This window comes from Protobothrops mucrosquamatus, unplaced genomic scaffold (assembly GCF_001527695.2).
Source record: "Protobothrops mucrosquamatus isolate PMUCROS unplaced genomic scaffold, P.Mucros_1.0 scaffold167, whole genome shotgun sequence".
Taxonomy (NCBI): Eukaryota; Metazoa; Chordata; class Lepidosauria; order Squamata; family Viperidae; genus Protobothrops; species Protobothrops mucrosquamatus.
In genome coordinates, this window is record NW_015386529.1 from 182,186 (window position 1) to 207,066 (window position 24,881).

General features: G+C 43.6%; 1 protein-coding gene across 1 annotated transcript in view; it reads left to right on the forward strand.

Annotated features, from left to right (window-relative positions):
- Positions 1-8,093: 8,093 nt before the first annotated feature.
- CAPZA2 (capping actin protein of muscle Z-line subunit alpha 2) overlaps positions 8,094-24,881 on the forward strand; it is a 27,532-nt gene continuing 10,744 nt past the window's right edge. The window contains exons 1-3 of the mRNA XM_015813553.1: positions 8,094-8,277; positions 17,390-17,453; positions 19,746-19,797. Coding sequence (XP_015669039.1) covers positions 8,239-8,277; positions 17,390-17,453; positions 19,746-19,797 — 155 coding nt within the window. The 5' untranslated portion in view covers positions 8,094-8,238. The remainder of the gene's footprint in view (positions 8,278-17,389; positions 17,454-19,745; positions 19,798-24,881) is intronic.

Here is a 24,881-nt window from a genome sequence, read left to right on the forward strand (position 1 = left end):
GTGACAGTACTTATTTGAGAATAATAAATCTTTTCACAAGCAGCAGGCATGGCATATGGACTAAAATCTGCAGGAGGAATGGATTATTCTGAGGACCTGGCTTAGGAATGGTCTCACTGGAAGCAGGTCAAGCTTTATTTAGGCATGACTCTGGCTAAATGGGAATCAAGCAGAAAAGTTAAATTTATTTTACTGTACTGTAGATCAGGATAGAATCATGTATTAGTCTACAACTCATCAGTAACTCTATATATCAGTCTGCCAAAAGCTTTGGAAGCTATTTCCCCAAAGTGCAATGGGGGAGTAGAGATATATTTTCAAGAAATAAGCAGGACAGAGAAAGATTGGAGTGCTATGTCACAATAGAAAGAGTATAGAGAAGAGCAACAAAGATGATTAGGGGACTGAAGACTAAAATATATAAAGAAAGGTTGCTGGAATTGGGTATGTCTAGTTTAATGAAGAGAAGGACGAGGGGGGACATGATAGCAGTGTTCCATATCTCAGGGGTTGCCACAAAGAAGAGGGAGTCAAGCTATTCTCTAAAGCACCTGAAGGCAGGACAAGAAGGAATGGATGGAAACTAATCAAAGAGAGAAGCAACCTAGAACTAAGGAGAAATTTCCTGATAGTTAGAACAATTAATCAGTGGAACAACCTGCCTCCAGAAGCAGTGAATGATCCAACACTGGAAGTTCTTAAGAAGAGACTGGACAACCATTTGTCTGAAATGGTATAGTGTTTCCTGCCTGAGCAGGGGGTTGGACTAGAAGACCTTCAAGGTCCCTTCCAATTCTATTATTATTATTATTATTATTATTATTATTATTATTATTATTATTATTATTATTATTATTATTATTATTATTATCATCATCATCATCATCATCATCATCATCATCATCATTGCTGAGATCTCTAACAAGCACATGCATTTTTAGAGAACTAGAAGATTCAGGGACAATAAGAACTGATACATAGCACTTCCACTTAGAACACTTTGATAAATCTCATCTAAAGCTAATGTTAGAATGTAGCATGGAGAAGATTGTAGCCCAAGTAATAACAACTTGGCTACAGAGGACCATATAGGAAGGGGTATCAAACTCAATTTCATTGAGAGCCGCATCAGCATTATGGTTGCCCTCAAAAGGGCCAGGTGGGCATAGCCAGCTCAACATGGCTGGCTCGACGTCACTCATGTGAAGGGGCCCTGTGAGGAGCCAGGCAAAGCTGGAAGGGGCAATCCGGAGGTCTCCAGCAGAGGAAGGCAAGACCAGGACAATACAGAGGTCATCCACCAGAGGAGCCTTGCTGTCCCTCAAGGAGAGTGTGTATAGCAGCAGCAGCCTCAGGGAGGAGGTAAACACGGCCGGGCACCCCCTTGGGGAAACGGGGCTGGGCTGGACTGCAGGGTCCCAGTGCCCTGAGAGATTGAGGGCTGGGCTGGGTGTTTGCTCTCTGCTGCCCAGGGCTCTGGGCAGCTGGGGTGACCATCAACACTGACCGGGCACCCAGATCTTCCTCCGGTCAGGTCTGTGCCTGGCCTCCTCTCTGCTCAGGCCATGGCATTCCATTGGCCCTGTACCTCAGGGCTCGGTGCAGTCATCCTTCTCCATGGGGTGACTTTGCATCATTGGGCGCCTGGCCATTCCAGGCCATGGCTCTGCATCCGGCGGTCGCTCTCCAGCCATGCCACACAGTGGAGAGGGCAATATAGAGCAAGCCCCTGCTGACACTCAACTGCACTCCCATCTCCCCACCTTTCATCCTATGGGCCAGGTCCCACTGGGCCAGATCTAAACACATCATGGGCTGGATCTAGCCCACGGGCCTTGAGTTTGACATGTCTGATCTAGATACTTTTCAGACAGATTTTAGAATTAGGCCTGGGATAGAAATACTATTGGTCAGTCTGGTGAACTATATCAGAACTCTGAATATGGAATTTGATGTTTTCTAACCTGTTAGGGATCATCTCAGTGGCCTTTGATACCATCGATCCCAGTATCTGACAACTTATGGGGACTGAAAGAAGTTAGAGACTCAGCAAAGGCCTGCTGAGCGGAGTCTGGAATTTGTTCCATAAGGCAGGGAAATATATCAGTGACTGAGTACATTCAGGAGTTCCACAGCCTGGCTGGAAGACTAAGAGGGTGGCTGGAATGCTTGCTGGTCTATCACATCTGAGATGAGCTAAACAGAGAACTGTATCAGAACTGCCTACCCCGGGGAATCCCAGATGACCTCCAAGCGTGGTATCAGCTGGCCACCACAGTGGAACTAGACTTTTGGAGTATCGTCAGCATGCAGCACAGGAGAACCACCCTTGCTGAAGTCAAGAGAGGCACCTACTAACACGCAGAAGAGGAGGGCCCTCCTTCAGCCACTACAGAGGGTACATGCTGCCATGCAGGAACTTGCTTCCAATGTGGGAAGGAGGGCCATTGGGCTGCTAACTGCCTAGCCCCCCCCCCCACAGCCTGTGTCAGTGTCAAAAACCCCGAGCCAACAAAAACCAAAGAAAACAGCGAAGAAGACAAAGGAGAAAATGCGGGCAGCACAACAGGTTGTGGAGGACTCCCCCCAGTTCAGCGAAGGGGAGGGAACTCCAACCCCTGGCAAGGCTGGTCTGATTTTCTACAAGAGAAGAGAGACAGTGAGGGGAAAGATAACCAAATGGTAAGTGGAGCCATCAACCACTGACTGACCAAGTAGAAGTTTTAGTGTTCCAATCAGGAGCAAAGCGGGGGGGGGGGTCTTTACTGCCCTGTTAGACTCAGGGTGCACTCACTGCTTAGTCAGTCTGCAGACAGTGGAAAATTTGGGACTGAGACTTAAGAGACTAAAGCAGCCCATGAAATTTGAGCAAGTGGATGGTTTGTTCAGGGGGTGTGTGTGCCCGCAACCTGCCTAATGGAATAAAGGAGCCTGAAGCCAGGGAGCCATGAAGAGATTATTATCATAGCCCCAAAGATGGCAGAGACCATGATACTGGGGTTGTCGTGGCTGAAGAAATGGAATCTGTCAATTGACTGGGGGAGCAACAAGTGGCACCTGAGGAGGAAAATTGAGGGAGCGCAGTGGGTGGAGAAATGAGCATTGTCAGCTGAGAAAGAGGGAATGGAGCCAATCAAAGTGCTAGCAGAAAGCAGGCGAGCCGAGCCAAGCAAGAATACCAAGATTGGCGAAAGTATTTAGTGAGCAGGAATTGGATACGCTCCCCCCTCACTGCCCCATGGATTCTGCAATTGAATTGCTGCCTGGGGCAAAGCTCCCCAAATCAAAGATGTACTCACTGACCCTAAGAAAAGATAGAAGAACTCTGCAACTTTGTGGCTAGGGGTTTCATCCAGCCAGAAAATCCAGGGTGGCAGCACCAGTACTCTTAAGGGGAAAAAAAGACAGTTCTCTGAGATTGATTTCTGAGGGATTAATGGGGTTTGTGCCAAAAACAGGTACCCCTTTCCCCCTCATGAAAGACATGCTGGAATACCTGTCCAAAGGGAAGGTGTTCACTAAGCTGGACTTGAGAGAAGCGTACTACCAAGTGAGGATCAGGGATGAGGATGAATGGAAGACAGGTTTTAATTGCCCCTTAGGATGCTACCAATTCTAGGTGATGCCCTTTGGATTATAGGGAGCGCCTACTATGTTCATGCAACTAATTAACGAAGTGCTGCATGAGCATCTGTACAAGGGGGTGCTGGTGTATCTGGTTGACATTCTTATCTACTCTGAGATGATGGACGATCACATGAAGCTAGCAAGAGAAGTGCTGAGGAAAATATTGAAAGCTAAGCTTTATGCCAAACTATCCAAGTGTGACTTCCATAAAACTAGTCTGGATTAGGGTATTATGTATCTAGCAAGGGAATGGACATGGATCTTGGCAAGGTGAAAGCAGTATTAGAGTGGGAAGCCCTACTGACAATTCATCCCTTCATTCGCACAAATAGCCCTACCCATCACCAAATTACTAAAATGGGAGTGGGAGGGGTGAAACCCAAATCGAGCCAGCCACTCAATTGGACTATGGAATGTTAAGCAGCTTTCAAAAAGCTTAAATGGCTCTTTGCGGCAGAACCGACCCCAGGCACCCAAACCCAGTGGAGCCCTTCGTAATGTAGGCCGATGCTAGTGATATAGCAATGAGGGCCATCCTACGTCAGAAGAATGAATGGGGGGGAGCTCCAACGGTATGCCTACACCTCCTGGAAGCTGAGCGACAGAGAAAGGCATTGGGTGGTGTGGGAAAAGGAGGCTTATGTGGTCTGATGGGCATTGCTGACCTGGAGAGAGTTTTAGAAGGCAGTAAGGTCTCCTTTGAAGTGTGGACAGACCACAAGAATTTTGAGGCCCTGAAGATCAAGGAAACTATCCTCTAAGCAGGTCTGATGGGCTCAGTACTTCAATCAGTTCAACTTTACCCTTTGGTACTTGCCGGAGGGAGAAACTTCCTCACAGATGCACCCTCCTGTTTGCCCCAAGTATCCAGGAAGAAATAGTTAACTCGATCATCCCCTCCGGCAACTGGCAGCACAAGGCTCCATGAGGCTAGGGTTGTTGACCCTTCCTCAACCAGCCAATAATACTTTAACCCAGAAAGTTAACCCAGAAGAAAGCCCTGGGGAAGGATGAGTAGTTTCAAAATCACCAGAGAGTTGATAGTAAGGGAGGACCTAGCATGGAAAGGGAACAAGTTGTATGTTCTGGACAACCTAAGAACCCAGATCCTGCAATGGAGCCACAAAGTGAAACCTGCAGGCCATTTCCAGTTTGTGAAAATCCTCCATCTCGCCAAAAGGCATTTCTCGTGGCCTAAAATGAACAAGGACATGGAGAGCTATGTTACAGGATGCCCAGTGAAATGATTGCCAGGAAAGCCTCCTGGACTGTTACAGCTGGTGGCCAACCCTAATAGCCCATGGGAAGAAATTGCCATGGACTTTAATGTGGAGTTACCTGAAACAACAAAATGCAGCTTAATGTTAAAATATATTGGGTGACTTCAGAACAATGAGAGTAGGATTGAGGACAGGAATAACAACAAGAAATATAAAACTTCATATTATATATTTTCTTTAGTAAGGATTTTCATTCAGCAAACTAAATGTTTAAATACAACTTTAGCAAAAGGATATATTTTAACATAACCAAATCATTATCATGAATAGTTATTTCTTTTATTGAAAAAATCTGTTAATATATCTATTAATTAAAACAATTAACTTAAGACTGAGACAGGTATTTTGCAGCACAAAATCATCTGTAACCTTAAAAAAAAAATCCCAATTATTCTTTTTCCCTCTTCTTCCAAGAAAGGTATCATTGTTTCAAAAGAAATCACACTTCCACCCAGGAACTTCCTGGGTATTTGATCTACAATTGGATGGAAGTTAAACATTAATTACTCTCCCAATATATTGATTACATGGCTGTAAACATAAAAGTTGGAGCCCAGAACAATGTATGCTGACCCTGTTGAAACAGCATGCTTGTTTTCAAAAGGAAACCAATTAAGGTTTCAAAACCAGCTTACTGTAGAATTGAAGCTGAAATAAAACCAACAGTGCCATCAAGAGGATATCTACTTACTCCTTATATAAAAAGTATCAACTATAGATCAACTCCACATTCCATGCAATTTTTCCACAGTTAATAATTTGCAAATATATCTAATAGCAAAAGATTTAGACAATGGGCATGGCTGTTTGGAACTAGATTTTAAATCTGGTTATATTAAATAGCACTTTAAAACAATGCCAGTGAACTCTATAAACCTAGTGCAAAAATAAAAGAGGGACTCTAGATATGTATACTGCTCACAAAAATAAAGGGAACGCAAACCCCTTCAGTTCCATGGTAAAATGTTCCCTTTATTTTTTTGAGCAATATATATCTGGCCCATCCCCAAAGACATGCAATATTTAAGATTCTTTTTGCAGCAGCAGGTGCCAATCCTATGTTCACTATGAACAACTAGTTTTTATTTTTAATTGCATATGAGTTTCCCATGAAAGTGGACAGGCAAAGGAATTTTATTTTTAACTCATTAGGCATATAAAAATTCCAGCAATTATTACCTGTTTAAATCAGAAGGCAAGCAACTAAATCTATTCCAACTGTTATGAATAAAGAAGAAAACAGAAGACAGAATAGGTTTAAAATGTAATAAATTTTGTCCTATGTTGTTAGTCCTCTTTCTTTTTCCCTGTTACTGCTTTGATATGAATCCCTTAGCCCTCCCCAAGGGATATTGAAAGCACCTAACAGACACAAATTTCAACAATACTCTAACAGTAAAAATTGAGTAGAGATCAATTCAACTCAGAGCACATAATAATCCTTAATGATTTCTCACATGCATAAGTTTCCAAAAGAAATGCCAATAAACTTCCTCCCAAGTCTCACTCACTAAACCTCTTCAGTTCTGCAGACTTCATTTCTGAAAGAAAGTGGGGTGCCCTTATTCTCATTTTCCTTTAAAGTATTACCCAATTTAGAATTACTCCATAAACTGCAATCTATCACTACACCTTGGTGAATAGAGTTACATCCTCATGCTCAGATATACCAAGTAAAGTTAGGGAGACCACTGTATTAATCAATTAACTTGTTCTCCCCAATCTTGCCTTAGATCTCTCCTGGCAACACACAATTATTACACACTTATAAATCACCTTGGTTTGTAGCTTACCAGAATAATTTAAACACTTTCCCTTTCATTCCCAATAGAGTACTTTGTATGCCTGGCAGAAATATCTATTCCTGTTTTGGCGTTTTGAAAGGCCTGTTGAAAGGCAAGTAATATGAATGAACAGAGAGATGCTTGAGCCCACCAAGATCCCCAGTATCTCTAGCACTCTCTGGTACAAAAAAAAAAAAAAAAAAAAGCAGCAGAAATGGCAATACCAAGGTCTTTCATTTAACAATTAGTATCCCTCAATGGGGGAAAAGCAGAAATTTACTACCAATTTCAACAGGGGTCTTAGATTGCTAGAGTAACGGGTATTATATATCTTGGAATAAAAAGAATTAAACTCATTGATGGTAATATTAATGGTACCAATGGTTCAATTTCTGCCTAATTATGACCCTCTGTTTAAACAAGTAGGACACCGCTAAAGTAAACAGAAAAAAAGTTATTTGAGCCATATCTATAGATGGAATTGAAAGTATGACCCTTAAGTTATAGCATCCTAAACCTCTAACCTTCCCCACTGGCTATTATAGTTTCAGCTTCTGAGTTCAGCATCATACAGAAAGCAAGATTGCAGAATCCATATCCTAAACCCCTTCAATCATGGCTACTTCTCTATCATTACTATTAATTAAGGTGCAACTTGACCATGATGTATTTTAGTTCATTTCAAAGATAATCTATTTATCAAAACATTTTTCCTGCTAGAAACATTTTTTTGTGAACCCAAATCTTTTGTGAACCCAACTGGCTTTTTTGCCAAGCCCTCGTTTTTTGTATCTTAATCTTTATACATGTAATTACTATCAATTACAAATTTAATGACTGATTTAAATCCATTGACATAGGTGCTCTTTTATTACAACCTCATCAATACACAGACACTTTTAACAACTCCTATGAACTCAGTAGACTTGTTATACAAAGTATCCACAAGCATTATGATATGAGACAATTGGCGTTGTTGAAACAATGAAAAACAAAGCTTGAAGAGAGGGTGGACTCTCTTGTTAGCTGATAACAGAGACTGGGTTCTAGTCGGGGTTGCTAGGCTGGTAGGGGACACCTCCCTGCATGTTAGCTTGGCACCGCGTGTTCAGGGCCGAGAGGCTTCCCAGGTAGTCTGCTAAATGTTTACAAAACGAACAGATTGATATTGTTATTTGAAACTCCCCCCGATTAAGAATTTAAGCATAACGCTCGAAGGCTTAAACTCGTAATCCTAACAAGAGAGACCATTAAAATAAAAACCCCGGTACGGCAGATGACGGCCTCAATCCCGGAAGACCGTTTGCGCATGCTCTTCCGTTCCAGCTCCCTTCGTTTGCTTGCTGCGCCGCGCGCGAGTCCCTCTCCGCCTCCGCCTTGCCTCGAGGCCGCGCCCCGAGTCCGAGCCCCGCCCTCCTTGCTTGACTGAGGGGCGGAGACGGTGGCTGGGCCTTGGTGGCTGCTGCTGTTCTTCCTTCTCCAGTTAACGATTTGGAGTCTCGGGGGCTTCTTTTTTTTCCTCGTGCGTTGACCGGACAGGAGCTAAGATGGCGGATCAGGAGGACCAGCTCTCCGATGAGGAGAAGGTAAAGAAAGCCCTCGCTGCAGAAGGTCGCGTTGGGGGAGAAGGGAGGAGGAGGAGGAAGTGGTGGCGGTTCCTTCTCCCCCTCCCGGGGACAAGGAAGGAAGAAAGAAAGAAATTAAGCAAGCGGATGTGGAGCAGGCTCGAGCCGTCAAGTCAACTCTGCCAGCTGGGAAAGGTTCTTTTCCTTCTGCCCGAGGCCTGCTTTACTCGCCGCCTTCTCCACTCCTTGTACGGTCCGATGGCTGAAAATAGGCTGCAGGCGCCGAGCTGGGGCTGAAGCAAAGCGGGCGCGGCGGATCGGGTGTCTCCACCCCACCTTCCTCGCCTCTCCCTGGATCTGCCTTTCCTCTTTGATCCGGAGGAAGTCCGGCTGATAGAAAGGGGCTCCTCCTGCTCCTGGTCAGCCCCTCTCTCTCCGTCGGCCTCTGGGTTTAGTCCCTCCGCCTCTCTTGCCGCTGGAACGGTTTAGGGCAATTTCTTGGTGGATGGCATAGCCCACTTCAGTTGATTTAATCATGGCCCGTAATCTATTCTCGTGGCATGAAGTGATTTCCAAAAGGTGGCTCTGGTGGACACTTTTTTTTTTTTTTACCGCCCCTGACTTCTCTGACGTCTAGCCCTTGACTCGAATTTTGAGGGATCATTTTGCAGATCTGATTATATGTTCTAATGTTTTGCTTGGAAGGGGCTCCCACACTGCTTCTATTTTGGGTTTTCCAGGTGCAGTTTGTTAATCTGGTGCTGAGGGTAATTCTGACTGGTTAAAGGATAATTTCTTCCTGATCACTTCTTCCTAGGAGTCTTAAAGTTTGCATGCCCTTTCCCCTTTACTCAGATCCATGCTAGAAATTGCTCACTTAGTGTTTCGATTCACATAGGAAAGAATGTGGCCTACCTGCATTTGCTTTTGTTCTGTCAATCTATCTGTTATTATTTATAATGATGGCTTATATGTAGCATGATGTGAAAATCCAGTTAATAATGAATCGTTGCTAAGCATGTTTTTGAACCATCTTCCTGGCTCGTGTTCTTCTGACATGTGTACGTTTATAAAATGCAGGTATCACATTCCCACATTACTTCTGTAATGTGTAAGTTGTTTTACAGCTAGATTTTAAGATGTATGAGGTTCTTTTCCCTGGTTTTATTCATTCAATAGATATTGAATAAGTATAAATTAAATCATTTATGTATTCTTTTATATTTGTCCTTCAATTTGATATACTGGTATGAAAAGGAAGTCATTCCCCTTTAATTAACCAAACTAAGTTGAAGAACATCTTGCAAAATTTTGATTTGATCTTCCTATTATGCTAAGTGTCACTTCTTTAACCATGGTTTATAGAATCCACAATGGCCAAACTTAAATCATGTAGTTTAGATTTATGCAAGTTGGTAAGCCATAATATAGGAAAGTTACTTGATGTGTTAATTGTGAATTTGTTCAATAAAACCTAATTGCATGAATCCAAACTACATGTTTTAAGTTTGGCAATTGTAGATTTAATAAACCGCAGTTAAGGAAATGACCACTGGACAGGATCAGATCAAAATTTTGCAAGATGGTCTTTAGCTTGATTTGGTTAATTGAAAGGAAATAACTTCCTTTTCATGCCACTATTATCCAATTGAAGAAATATAAAAGAATTCATGAATAATTGAATTGATTTATATTTATTCAATAAATAGCTTAGTTTATCAAAAGCTTAGTTGTACATTAACCGAACTGTGATCTAGAGGTTTTGTGTCCAGAAGGATAGCTGTATTCAGTGACTTCAGTAGGAACCATAGACTCTTGAGTTCACATCAATCTATATACTACTAAAACTTTCATTATCATAGCCTTTAACTGGGCAAAACAGTGCATCATAGAGCAATAATTTTTGAGCCAAGGAACCTCAAATAGACTAACTTACAGAATGTGTTCAAAATCTGTGACCCCATAATTCCCTTGGAATTGAAATTTGGCAAATTTTATAAAATATTTTATGACAAATATTATCATAAACACTTAATACAGAATGTCATAAAATATTTTCTATGTTAATATTTGATTACTATCTAGTTCAACAAGGGCTATTTTCTAGGTATATACATCTCTGAATGTATCCCAACTTTTCCAGTGAAGGCAGTACATTAGAAGTTCTGTTGAAGACATTGAGGAATCTAATAAGGAAATATCTCTGAAAGAATGACCCAATGATGTCTAATATACAACTAAAACTCTTGTCTCTATAACCTTTAATTGAATGAAACACAGGGCAACAATTTTTGTTCCAAGGTATCTCAAATGGACTAATTTACAGAATATCTCCAAAATCCAGGCTGTATGACTTCTGAGGAAATTAAATTGGGGAAGTTGTGGCTTTTTCAGCTGCTGGACTGCTGTTGTAGTCACATGATCCTAATTTTAAACATTCCTGATAGTTTCCCAGCCATTCTGGAAATCCCTCGCTCCCTCTCTCACCCACCAGCAGCCACTTACCTGTCTTCTAGGAAGGGAAGGTTAGAAATCCTATGTATCCTTACAGTCCACGCTATTCTCCCCAATCCATGCTATTCCCCCTGTGCCCTCCTTGATCCCTACAATACCTTTTGCATACTTCCATGAATCCTCGCCCACTTTGCAAGCCTTCCTGACCCAAGCTGAGACCTGTAAGCTCCATCCCTGACCCACACAGCATCTCTCCAGCACTCTTCCTGACTCACACCGCCCACCTATATGCTTATCCAGTATGTGTGACATAACGTGCGCGTACCCATGCACACTTCTCAACTCTCAAACTTAGCTGTCTACTGGTCTTGGAGTTGCAACTTCCTGTTGGCTTCCCAATGACTCGCTCCCTGCAAGCTCCCACAAGCACAGTAAATGGGGAAACAGTAGGAATCTGAGAGAGGGAAGGAGGAAGGAAAGGGGAGGAAAGATGAAACAGTGCAGAAGGAATAAAGGAAGGAAAGAAAGAGAGGGATAAATATGGGAGGAACGACGGATGAGGGTAGAAGAAAGGAAGAGGGCGGGAGAGTGGAAAGGAGGAGAGGAAGGAACATTTCTGATGCTCCTTACCAGCTTCAGGATATATATCTGATAGGATAACCTAATGCAGGCTCTCCAGCCCCAGGCCGCAACCCACTAGTGGACCATGGCCCATTTGGAACCAGGCTGCATAAACGGCAGATGAGTGCACCTGCACGTGCAGCTCCGCTCACATGAGTGGCGGGTGCTTGTGCTCTCACACATGCAGCTCCACCTTCATAAGCAGTGGGAACTTGTGAGAGCAGTGGGTGCTTGTACAAATGGATCGGTGCGCACATACCTGCCACTCACACAGAACTATCCCCCCTCTCTGCCCCATGCCAGGCCGCCAAGCTGGAAAGGTTGGGGACCGCTGACCTAATAAATCAACTATTGTCCACTATATTTATAAATATTACCTTTAGGTTGTTTATTTAGGTTGAAATTCTTGATAACACAATAGATATTACATAGGCATCCTCTGAAAACTGTTCTTGATGTACTCCCAAAAGCTCTTGTTTTCTTCTAGAATACAAAAATCATAGGTATTGATCACTTAAGTAGTAATTTCTTCATCATGAGGCAAATTAAGCTTTGTAATGGTTATTTAGAAATGAGATTATGAGTTTTAAATGCCATTGAGTATGAAATTGATATTTTAATTGAATATGTAATATTGATTTACTGTCTCTATCGAAATATATACAAATTCAGTTTTTATGTAGAAGTTTAAAATATCTTCCAGAAGTCTCTCTGATGGATAATACAGCAATCTATGAAGAAAAAAGAGAAAAAAGTCTCCTGTTTGCAATATGCATGATCTTAGATAGGTAGAGCCCAGGAGAACAATCTTTGTATAAACAGAATTTACAGAAGGAATTTATATTTGCCTCACCTTTCTCCCGTAGTTGGTAATATCATTGAAGAGGTGAAGGGCAGCTTTCCTCCAGTACTTTTATCTTAGGAACCAAGTTATTGTACTGTGCACAACTCTATGCTTGTTTAAAGTAAAGAGGAAATGCAAATGTATGAGGAAATAATTTAGGTAGGTTTTATGGGGGAATATTAAGCAACTTTCAATTTTAAACAGGAACCGTACTTCCTCAAAACACGCTGCATTTTGTAGCATATTCTGAATACAAATTTGCAAAGAATTGTAAATAAATCAGCAGGAATCCTGAGTTGGACATTTGGATGAGAAATAGGATGTTAAAGGAAGATGAGAAAGTAGCACAAAATCTGGAACTGTGTCTGTCTTAACTGTTTCTCCAGCACTCGGAGATGGAGAATCCACCAATGGGTAGACTATTCCTGCCCAATCAGATCAAGTCTGTCAAAGTTGCCACGCCCGTCCTGGGCCATAGATACCCAGTCTTTGACTTGATCTTGCCCAGGACAGACGTTGCAAGTTTGGCTCTAGGCAGGTATAGTTAGGCATTGGTGGATTTTCCATTTTCCATTTCCAAAATTTCCAAAATTTCCTCTATTTCTTTCTTCTATATTTAGGAGGGTTAATACCTAGGGGTGTTTTCTGTCAGGAAGGGGATCCTTCCTTATCTTACCCCCCCCACCCCTATCCCTCTTTAGGTTCCTACTCAGTTTTCATTCTACATCTTGCTGATAAAACATCTGAAGATGTTACTCCCAAGTATGCTTAATTCAAATGTAAAACTAATGAGGTTCTTACAGATACATAACATATCCTTAAAATAACTCTGGAATATACTTAAAGATAACCAATACTTGATAGTAAATTTTGACAGAGGTTTTTCAGAAGAGAATTAGTTAAATGTAGGGAATGTTGGAAATCATGATCGTGTGATTGCTGGAATGGCCACAATTTTATGAATAAAACTTGTCTGGACATCATGGAAGTTTCAGTTCTTCAGGATTAATGAATCCCAGATTTTTTTATGCATTCCTTCAGTTAGCAGATTTGAGATACCTTGATTCAAAAATTGTTGTGGTAGGCTAATTTTAGGGTAGAACATGAGAGATTTAGTAATATAGAGATAGATGTGGCAATGAGGTTCTACTATCCTGGTTTTTCATGTTATTTATATCTGAGGGAGGAATAGTCCACCACTTCCCTGTAACATTCTTTAAGATGAAAAAAATTAGAAATGAAACAAATAAGGCTGAAAATGCAACCTAAGAGAAAAAGAAAAGCTACTTTATATTACAGCGTATATACTTATGAATAATCACTGGTTTATTACTAAATATACTGATAATATGAATACAAATATTATAAATGATCACAAAATCTCTGTCATAGTTATGCATATTTCTGTATTGCAAGAATTGTAAATACAAATCTAAGTAAATATTGCTATTGCCTTATAAAGGCATGAACATGATATATGGGTTTGCTTTTAACTAAATTGATTTCCGTTGTGGTCATAAACATGAAGAAGTTAACAGGAGCATCTCTCATTTCTTATTTTTTGTATGTCTTAAGCAAAAAACCTCTATAATTTTCTTATATACAGTAATATGTATATTTGTATTGTAGATTACATTTGGTAATCTATAATAAAAAATGAAAAAAACCCAGACCTAGGAAACTACAGGCCAATCAGCCTGACATTGATACCTGAAAAAAGATACTGGAAAAAATAATCAAAAAACAGATCTGTGAACATCTAGAAACAAATAAAGGTTATAACTGGTAGCCAACATGGGTTTGTTAAAAACGGATCGTGCCAAACTAATCTTGTTTCATTCTTTGACAAAGTGACTAAATTAGTAGACCAGTGAAATGCTACTACTGGACATAGTATATTTAGACTTCAGCAAGGCATTTGACAAAGTAGACCACAACCTACTTCTTGGTAAGCTACAAAAATGTGGGATAGACAGCATCACCACCAGATAGATTTGTAACTGGCTAACAAACCATACTCAATGAGTAGTCTGCTTTCGCTTTTGATGCACTTGCCACTTGCTTGCAGCAACTGGCACAACTGCCCATGCTGCTGTTGGCCAATGGGAGCTCTTAGCCCTCTTGGCAGTGCTGCTCTCTGCCTCCCTGCTGGGCTACTCCTGCCTGGTGCGGAGCAAGTTGGCCCAGATCTACGACCTCTGAAGTGCCCCACCCGCCGCCGCCCTGCCAGGGCCCCTTCACCAGCGGCCGTTGGTGGAGCTGTGCCACTTTGCCTTCGGGCTGCTGTGTGCTGGCCTGCATGCCTACTCGGTGCTGCAGGTGCCCTGGCCCTGGTGAGCCTTGCAGCTCTCATACCAGCTGTGCGAGGCATGCATGGGGCTGCCTTTGGCTGCCTTCAGCCTCTACCTCACCTTCAGTTGCTCTGCCGCCAGCTGCTGCCGCCGGCTACTGCTGCCACCTTGCCTTCTGCCCAGCCTGGCAGGTGGCGGGGGCTGGAGCTGCCTCCCTCCACCTGCCAGACACCCAACAAAGCCGCACAGGGCAGAGGAGGGGCTCATTGCTGGGCATGCAGGGTGCATGAGGCAGCTCCAGTGGGAAATAGTGGAGGCTGCTGGGTAGCAGCCGGGGCTTGGCGGCGGGCTGGGCAGCAGGTAAGGTCTACAGATGGCCACTGGCAAAGGAGCCCTGGCAGGCCTGTAGCAGGTGGGGCTCTCTGGAGGTCATAGATCTGAGCTGACTTGCCCTGCACTAGGCAGGAGCAGCCCAGCAGAGCTGTTGAGAGCAGCACTGCCAGGAGGATTAAGAGTCCCCGCGAGGTCAGTAGCAGCACGGGCAGCTGCTTGGCGGCCAGAATTGTGCCTGCCGCAGCCAAGAAGTATCCCAGCAGCAGCAGGGCAAGCTTGGCCCGTTGTGGCCGTGGGCAAGCAATGTGACAGGGCCGGCGGTAGCAGTGCTCCCACTCCCATTAGCCCCGGCGCTCGTTGCCTCCTCTATGTGAAAAAAATAAGACATCCCCCCAAAATAAGCCTTAGTGCCTCTTTTGGAAGCCCAAAAAATATAAGACCAGGTCTTATTTTCGGGGAAACACAATAGTACCGTTTTATAAAGCTTAAGTAAGACCACACCTGGAATAATGCATCTAGTTTTGGTCAAAAAAGAAATTGAGACTTTGGAAAAAGTGCAAAGAAGAGCAACTAAGACGATTAAAGGCCTGTAGACTAAAACATATGAAGAACGGTTGCAGGATTTTTGTTTAGCTAATCTAGAGAAAAGAAGGACTAGGGAGGACATGATAGCAGTATTCTAGTATTTGAGAGGCTGCCACAAAGGGGAGGGGGTCAATTTATTTTCCAAAGCGCCAGAGGGCAGGACAAGAAACAATGGATGGAAAATGGTTTATTTAAACTCAAAATATTGCATATTGAAAGTTCTGTCAATTTATTTTTGGAGCTGGCCATACCAATAGAAACAAAAATAGAATTATTTGCCAATTCTGTCCTTTAGCAAAAGCAACCCTAAATATATTGGGGAAATAGTGGGATTCTATCTGTCTATTGTGCTGTAAAAATCTGGAAATCACAGAAAAGTCTAACACATTTTAGCATAACAAGAGACAGGTTGGCTCTATGCTTTTCAATCAAACCTTTTCAAGACGTGACACTCTGGACAGAGGATTGCATTAACTCCAGTCTATTAACGGGTTACTTTAAGAATGTGTTTGAAATAAATCTCTTCGAAATTCCAGTATTTGAGTAGTATTCCAGTATTTGAGGGACTGCCACAAAGAGGAGCGGGGGGGGGGGATTTTTTTTCCAAAGCACCAGAGGGCAGGACAAGAAACAATGGATGGAAACTAATCAAGGAGAGAAGAATTAAGGAGAAACTTCCTAACAGTGAGGATAATTAACTAGTGGAACAGCTTGCCTTCAGACGTTGTGGGTGCTTCATCATTGGAGATTTTTAAGAAGAGCTTGGACAGTCTTTAGATCAGAGGTATAGGATGGTATAGGATCTCCTGCATGAGCAGGGAGGGAGCTGGGCTAGAAGACCTCCAAGGTCCCTTCCAACTCTATTCTGAAGTTTTATTAAAGTTTATTATGAGATAAAATACAAATATAAAAAAGTCAAAAAGGGTAAAAGAAAAGTTATAAACTCAATCTTTTTACATTTCTAATTATTTGACACCATTTTATAACAACATAGTCAATTTAGACAAAAACCTAAAATCAAATTTTCATTTTTTCTGTTTTGAGAATTAAGTTCAGAAGCAGTTTCCAAGTGGAAAAAAACTAGATAAATTTTTATCTTTAATTTAGGCAATCAATTTTGACATCTCCACCAGGTCCATCACCTTTAGCATCCATTCTTCCATTGTGGGAATTGATGTGTCTTTCTCTGTGCATACAAAATTCTTGCTGTGGTCAATATTTAAAATAATTTTCAAGCCCTTTGTCTAGGAGACCTAAAAAGAAGACTTCTGTCTTTAATTTTATATTTATTTTAAGAATTTTCTGAATTAAAATGAAAGTCTTGTGCCAATATTTCTTTGCTTTGTCACAAGAGATTATAAATACCGGTAGTGCCATTTTTACAATTGCAAAAAAACTCGATCTCTTGTTTAACAGTAATATGTTTATGTTATGTATTACATTTGATAGAATAAAAGAATTTAAAAGTTGTGTTAAAAGTTATGCATGTTAGCAGTTTACTGAAATACTGGAAAAGTTAACCCACATTATTGTATTGTTATTTTGTGCTCATTCATTTGACAAAGCATTTCATTACAAAGAAACACCTGCTTTAAATAGTATAATTGGGAGACAGCTTATAATTATGAGTCATATTAGTTTAGGAGAAAAAGTAAACCTCCCGTCTTTGATTGCAATGTTAACAAAAATCCTACCTTTGAAGTTAGTACTGAATTGGAGAGAAATATTGTTCTGAGATATTTCAAGCAGTTCATTCCTGAAAGATGATTATTTTCTTTACCTCCCAGAGTATTATGTCTAAATTGTGTTATGGCTGCTGCAGGTTTTTTGCATTTAAGTTAATAACCAAACTTCTATAACTATTCTATAGTAGAATTAAGGTATACTTACATTTCTTCTTTAAAAATAAATCCAGTTCTTTTAATACACTTCAGTTTTCTTAAAACACTATTCTTGTTTCCTTTACAAATTATGTTGAAAAATATACCATTTGTTTTCATTCCAGGTGCGCATAGCAGCAAAATTCATCATCCACGCTCCACCAGGAGAATTCAATGAGGTCTTTAATGGTGAGCAAGCCATATGCTGATTTTCATTTCAGATAGCCTATATACAGTGCAGCATCCGTTTTTCAAATAGAAATGTCCTGTTTTAAGTTTGGTCATTTCAAATTTGAAGCATCTTGTTTGGAATCCAAAGCTGCTGTTCCAAACTTCCAGGATGCTTGAAATGCTTGTTTTGAGCACAATTGGTTTAAAATCAAGACTTAGTAAATCTTAGTCTTAATAATAAAATTAATAACTTTTATATAGATACTTAGTGTTTTAATATTGTAGTGTCTTGTAAGTAATCTTTTTTATGTCATCGATTTCCCTATTACTGAAATAGATGTAATTCTTATTGATATTATCTTATGCTGGGTATCCTTAAACAAAATAAAGATTTGATTTTGTCAAGCTTGAAGCAGGACTTTGCATATGAAATAGTTTAAATTAGAAGCATTTTGTACACATCTGCTTTTGAGTTACTTTTCAAAGTTTCTGTTTAACTGAAGATAAATGTGTGTATGATTGACTATTCTTTAAAATTTCTGTATTGTTAGCTCTGAAAAGAAGGTATATTGAATATAAGCTTAAAGTTATAAGATACGTTAGAAATGTTCTATTTAGAATACAGTATAATTAGTCCTCCCCTGTGTCCATATTCTTTGTTACAGTGGGGGACTAAGCTGTAGAATTCATCATTGGTTCAAGCTCTAATTAAGAGATCTGCATATCTCCCTTTTATGAAGAGTTTGAGGGGATTTGAGAAAATGATATAGAATGAGATATTTTTTTAAAAAATGACTTTAATAAACGATTGGCCACGATAGATGCTGAAGAAGTGTTAGCAAAAAGAATAGACTTAACATAATTTTCTAGAGGCACTAATTGTCTTAAAATTGAAACTGGCGGTTATCAAGCTATAAGGCATTTTAAAATGGTACCGGTCTTGAGGAAGACAACCTCAGAGTGATTCTATTGCCTCTAATCCTGCATAAACACTTTCCAGTGGGTTTTTAGTCATTATTTTGTCCCCATTTTTTTTCTTCCTCTGAAACCTATGAATCAAAGAAGCATATAGCTGTTATTAGTTTTATCTTATAGCCCAGTGATGGCGAACCTTTTAGAGACCGAGTGCCCAAAAACCTTCCTGCCCCCCTACTCCATCCCCCCGTCCGCCCGCAGGGCCACCCACCACCTCCGTGGCCTGCTGCAGATCACTCAGGTGGCCCTATAGCACCATGGCAGCCATGCTCTCCGCCCACGCCCCCCAGCATCATCTGCACGCAATGGAGCATGAGGGCAGAGTCTTGTCCCTGCTGCCCGGCTGCCATGTCCTTGGCTGCGCTGCTCCGTGTGGACTGCACCCGGGGGCTGCTGGTGTGGAGGGGGCCGTGGGGGGAGGCGGGGCTGGGGCGACAGGGCGTGTGCCCACAGAGAGGGCTCTGAGTGCTGCAGCTGGCACGCGTACCATAGGCTCGCCACCACTGTTATAGCCTTTGATGTTTTGGTGGTGCTTTTAGAGATAGTGATCAATTGCTATATATGAAAGAAGTAACATCAACTTACATGAAGACCCATTGAAGTGTGAGCTGATGGCAGGTGACAATTAGGCAACATTTTAGAGCTGGTAAAAGGAACTAAGAGCTTCGGAATGCCAGACTATTTTTTTCAGCCCTGTTACTGCAAATTGATGTTTTCTTTCCTGTAGTAAATACTAGAAATGTGTAAAATGTTTCAAGGTTGAGTGCTCCAACCTTGGGACAATCTGCTGTTTCAACTTTAAAACATTTTAGTTCTTTAGTCCTTAGCTATATATTAGTGTCCATGAACATAATGCCATTGTAGCTTACTATGTGGTACATTCTTTCTTTATAAAAGTGCAGATTTTGACAGTTCACAATAAACATTGAACTTTATTATGTGTATATTGGGATGTAAGGAGAAATTTTGATTGAATTTCTAAATTTCAGCGGTTAAATGCTTGTTATATTTTGTTCTATAGCTTGCTTGTTTAAGCTTTTTAATACTATAGTTATTATATTATATACAAATCTGTTCAATTTTTTGGCCAGAATTGCAAAGTTATGTCCAGTTAAATATAGCACAGATCCCCAGAAAATTTAAATGGTATTTCCTTTGAAACTTCAAGAAGTATATTCATCCATATACAAACTGGTACCAAATATGTAGCATTTAAAACCTTTAGTTTGGTTGGCATGCATTTGAGATGGATATTTTGTATTTATTAGCATATATTTTTCTGACTGGGTTTATATCCAGTATATTCACCATATACTAATGCTCAGTATTTTTCAGATGTTCGATTGCTACTTAATAATGACAATCTTCTCAGGGAAGGAGCAGCACAGTAAGTATTAACTCCTTTATACAATACCTATCTTTCATTTCATTAAGAAAGAATGACTCTATTGAAAATTTCTATTCAGACATATAAGTAGGCAAGGAAGAGAATAATATTTCTCATTGCCTTTTCAAAATTTTACTTGCTGAATTAAAATAGCAATAGCACTTAGAATTATATACTGCTTCACAGTGCTTTACAGTCCTCTCTAAGCAGTTTACAGAGTTAGCATATTGTCCCCAACAATCTGGGTCCTCATTTTACAGACCTCGGAAGGATGGAAGGCTGAGTCAACCTTGAGCCCGTGAGATTTGAACTGCCGAACTGTTGGCAGCCGGCAGTCAGCAGCAGTAGCTTGCGCTACTGCATTCTCCAGTACAGGAGACGGAGACTCCACCAATGGGTTTTCTTTGTCTGCCTGCTCTTGAGACCAAGTATCCAAAACTTGTCACGCCCCCTCCTACTGGTAACCCAGTCTTAACTTGGTCTCCGCTCTTGATGACTCGTTTTGGCTTGGCTCTCTGCTAGATCAGGTTAGACAATTATTAATCCATTGGTGAAGTCTCCCTCAAATTGGCTATCTAAAAAATTCATACTTAAATCAGGGATTAATGCAACTTCCCCCAGGCTGATAGCAGCTTGTTGGAAGTGAGGGGTGAGGAGGGGGGTGGAATTTCCCTTCCTTCATCTCTCCCAAATTCTCAATTAAAGTGGGGGGGGGGGAGGTAAAAGATCAACAGAGACTGCTTGTTGATTTTTTTCTCCACCTGCCCAGGATTTTTCCCTCAAACATCTTGAGGGGAACAGACAAGATCAGGACTCCTCCCAGGCCTTTCCAGACCTGTCGGAGTCCATTTCAACCGTCGGAATCTTGCGGCCGCCATTTTGGCTGCATTTTTGACATTTGTTTATTCAGCAAAACAACGAATTCCTTCGTTCCCAAATTGCTGCTACCTTGCTGTTATTGATTTCCCTGGGCCTGACATCGCCCCACAGGGTCCCTGCCAGGCCATAGGATCGCCGGAGGCCTGTTTTCGGCCTCTCTACAAGTTGCGGCCGCCATTTTGGCCACATTTTCGGCGCTCGAAAATTTTGCCTCAAAACTTCAATTTTCGGCCTGCGACTGTTTTGAAGTTCCCCTGCCCACTGTAACACTCTGCGGGTCTCTGACAGAGGGCTAGAACCTTAGGGGACCTGTTTTCGGCCTCCCGAAAAGTCACGGCCGCCATTTTGAAGTCGCGGCCGCCATTTTGGCCGCATTTTCGGCGCCCGTAAATTTGCTTCAAAACTTCAGCCTTTCGGCCTGCGGCCTTTATGAGGTTCCCCTGACACTCTGCTGGTCTCTGACAGAGGGCTAGAGCTCTCGGAGGCCTGTTTCGGCCTCCTGGAAGGTCGCGGCCGCCATCTTGAAGTATTGTTGGCGCCCGACTTTTTGTGACTCAGTCTCAACACCAGCAGTCAAATCAACCCTCTGAACACTTCAGGGAACCACAGGGTCGCGAGTGCAGCAGGCCCAGCGTGGGGGGACTTCCCTTCAGGCCTAAAGGGCCTGGCAGCAAGCTCCTCCTGAAAATTCAGCTGAGTGTGGGTTCCCCTTTTCCTTCACCCCGGTAGCCGCCATTGCGCTTGAAATTGTTAGAGTTGGACCTCCGCATCGGGCGTCCTGACAATTTTTTTGGCTTTTTATTTTTCTGGTGCACATTGCCTGGTCATCTAAGGCCTCCGGGAGGAGCCCATCAGTGGTTCCAAACGTGCCTTCGGCTCTGCCTCAACCACCGTGACCATAGTCCAGAGAGAATTTTCATTGGTCGGGTGACCAGGGGGGCAGTCCGCGCACTTGCTCCAGTACCGCTTCCGCCAACAACTTGCCTGCCAGAGCTTCATCTCAGCGCCTCGTCCTGAGATTGCTCAAACGGGATGGAAGGACCCTCGTTGCCCCAGTCTTCAGGCGCGAATCCTCCACCTCCCGGTCACGGCTGCAATCCTCCTATTCAGAAGGCGGCAGGCAAGTGCAAAGCCAAAACCAAGCACACGGCTAAGAGGTCCTCCAAGTTGGCGGAAAAGCAAGCCAGCCGTAGGCACCAGGCCCTGGAGGAGTTCTCCAGGGCACAGAGGCAAGCCCAAATGGATTTGGACGGCATGGCGGCCACCGAGATGGAGCTACCACTGGGTCCATCAACATCTAGTCAGGGGGTATGGTCCATTCCGAGTATGTCGGTGGCGTCACCTCTGCCCTCCGCCTCAGGTCACCAAGCCGCCGTTTCGGGTTTCATCCCCGAGCCCGTCGGCTCNATCTTCTCGGACGGGCGTCTGGAGGCTTTATTAGCCAAGGTGGTGGATAGAGCTCTGACACAGCGCTCACGTCCACGCGATTTGGAAGCCACTGACTTGTCCGCTCACTCATTAGGCCCCCCTATGGAGTGCTTGGCGGATCGAGGGCCTGATTCTCCGGCCCAGTCCTCTGGCAGTGGTTACTCATCACCTCATGAGGAGGAACCACCCGAGATTACCTTTTCAGAGGACGAGGAGCTCCCACCTGAGACATCTTCCTCGGGGGGATTATTCAATCCCAACCATTTCCTCACTATTCTACGTAAAGCCACGGCCACGGCGAACATAGGGACTGATCAGTTTCCACAACCTCAAACTGATCCCACATCCGCGCCCAGGCCAATTTTTTTCCAAAAAGCGGTGACAGAACACCACGTCCCGTGCCCCTCAATTTTTTTACAAGAAATTAAAAAGCAATGGGCTTCCCCTTCCTCTTTCCCCTCTGCGAACAATTCGGATAAAAGATTGTACAAAACATCCACGGATCTTTCCGACGCACTGGACGTTCCCAAGGTGGATGAGGCCTGGACCCCTTTAGTTTCCCAGACGGCTGTGGCGGGGGATCTCTTAGAGGCACTCAAAGCCGACGATAAGAGGTGGGAGCAGACCTTCCGCAAGACACACCAGTCGGCGGCGTGGGCCACCAAAACGGCAACCTCGGCATCCTTTTTTGTGCGTTCTACCCTTCTGTGGCTTCAACAGCTACAGGCTAGGGTGCCCATTGAAGACATCAGAACGCACCAGGACCTGGCCAAGATGGTCGCTGCCACAGAATACGCGGCGGATGCGACACTACAATCGGCAGTGTTTTCTGCCAGAACCATAGCTTCCAACATGATTGCCAGAAGGATGCTATGGTTGAAACATTGGCAGGCCGATACCAAAGCCAAGTGGCGTTTAGCGACCGCCCCGTACTTGGGTGGCAACCTGTTTGGGGATGCCCTCGCCCCTTATCTCGTAGAGAATAAAGATAAGCGGAAAGTGATGGCCCACCTAAACAAAAGATCTGACAAAAGATCCACGCCCTTTTTTCGTAGGCAGCCATTTCGTCAACAGGCGGCACCTGCCGCCCAACCTACTAGACCATTCAACCAGAGGTCGGCTAGGCCATACGACCCCCCATATGATAGGCCAGGCTCCCGACCCAGGCAGCAGTACCAGTCCAAGCGGCCATTTCGTGGGGCCGGCCGGCCCTACCGCAAGGCCAAATGACTTTTCACAAGCTCTTCCCATTGGAGGAAGACTAACACATTTCTTTCACCAATGGGAACAGACCTCCACGGACGACTGGATCCTGCAAACCATCCAACACGGGTTGTCCCTGGAATTCCTAACCACACCCCCGGATCGTTTCACCGCCTGTTCGGTATCCAGGGACCCTGCCAAACACAGGCTAATGCAGGAGGCCATCCAACACCTAATGGACATTCACGTCATAGAACCGGTGCCGTTGGAATACAGGGGCAAGGGGTTCTACTCCATCCTCTTTGTGGTTCCCAAAACCTCGGGGGGATGGAGGGCCATCCTCGACCTAAAAAATCTGAACCATTATGTAATCTACAAGAAATTCAAAATGCAATCCCTCCAGTCCATCCTGGGGGGCATCAGACAGGGCGACTTCCTGGCGTCGATAGACCTCACAGAAGCGTACCTGCACATTCCAATTCTATTGGCTCACCGTCGATTCCTACGCTTCTGCTACAAGGGCAAACACTACCAGTACAGGGCGCTTCCTTTTGGCCTCTCGTCGGCGCCCAGGGTGTTCATGAAGGTACTGGCAGTGGTAGCGGCTCAATTAAGAAAAATTCCAGTAAGAGTCCAATGTTACCTGGGCGACATCCTCATTCAAGCAACGTCGTTCCAGGCGGCCCAAGCAGACGTGAACACCACCATTTGCACTCTTCGACAACATGGATTCTCGGTAAACCTCAAAAAAAGCCACACAGTTCCCTCATCCAGGCTGCAACACCTGGGAGCCATTATCAACACATCAGATTGCATGGTCTATCTCTCCCAGGAGCATGCGGTCAGCGTGATGGAACTGGCTCGACAGGTATTCCGACAGCGCTCAGTTCCCCTGGTGACACTTTCACAATTGTTAGGCAAGATGGTCTCCTGCATAGCCATCGTTCCCTGGGCCAGACTGCACTTGCGGGACCTGCAGTGGTTCCTTCTCCCCTTCCAACGTCAGAATGCCAGCGCCTCCAGTCGCTCGGTCAGGGTTCCGTTACCTGTTCGCAGGGCGCTCCGCTGGTGGTGGTCTCAAGCAGTGACCCAGGGGTCGCTGTTCAAAGAACCGGACCGTGTCACCATCACGACGGATGCCAGCCTATATGGCTGGGGTGCCCATCTGAATTCCCAGTTAGCTCAGGGGCGGTGGTCCGCCAGGGATCTGCAGAAAAGCATCAACTGGTTGGAACTCAGGGCCATACATCTAGCCCTGCTTCACTTCAGACACTCGATCAAGGACCGTCACGTTCTAGTCCGCACGGACAACGTGGCGGCCAAGGCACACGTCAACCGTCAGGGGGGCACACGGTCCAGATCCCTGATGGAGGCGAGACGAATGTTCACCTGGGTGGAACCCAACCTGGGATCACTCAGGGCGGAACACATCTCGGGGGTCGACAACCGACAAGCGGACTTTTTGAGTCGTGCCACGGTGGACCCTTCGGAGTGGGGGCTTCACCCGAACCTGTTCTCATCCATCATCCACAGGTTCGGTCAACCAGTCCTCGATCTCTTCGCCTCACAGGACA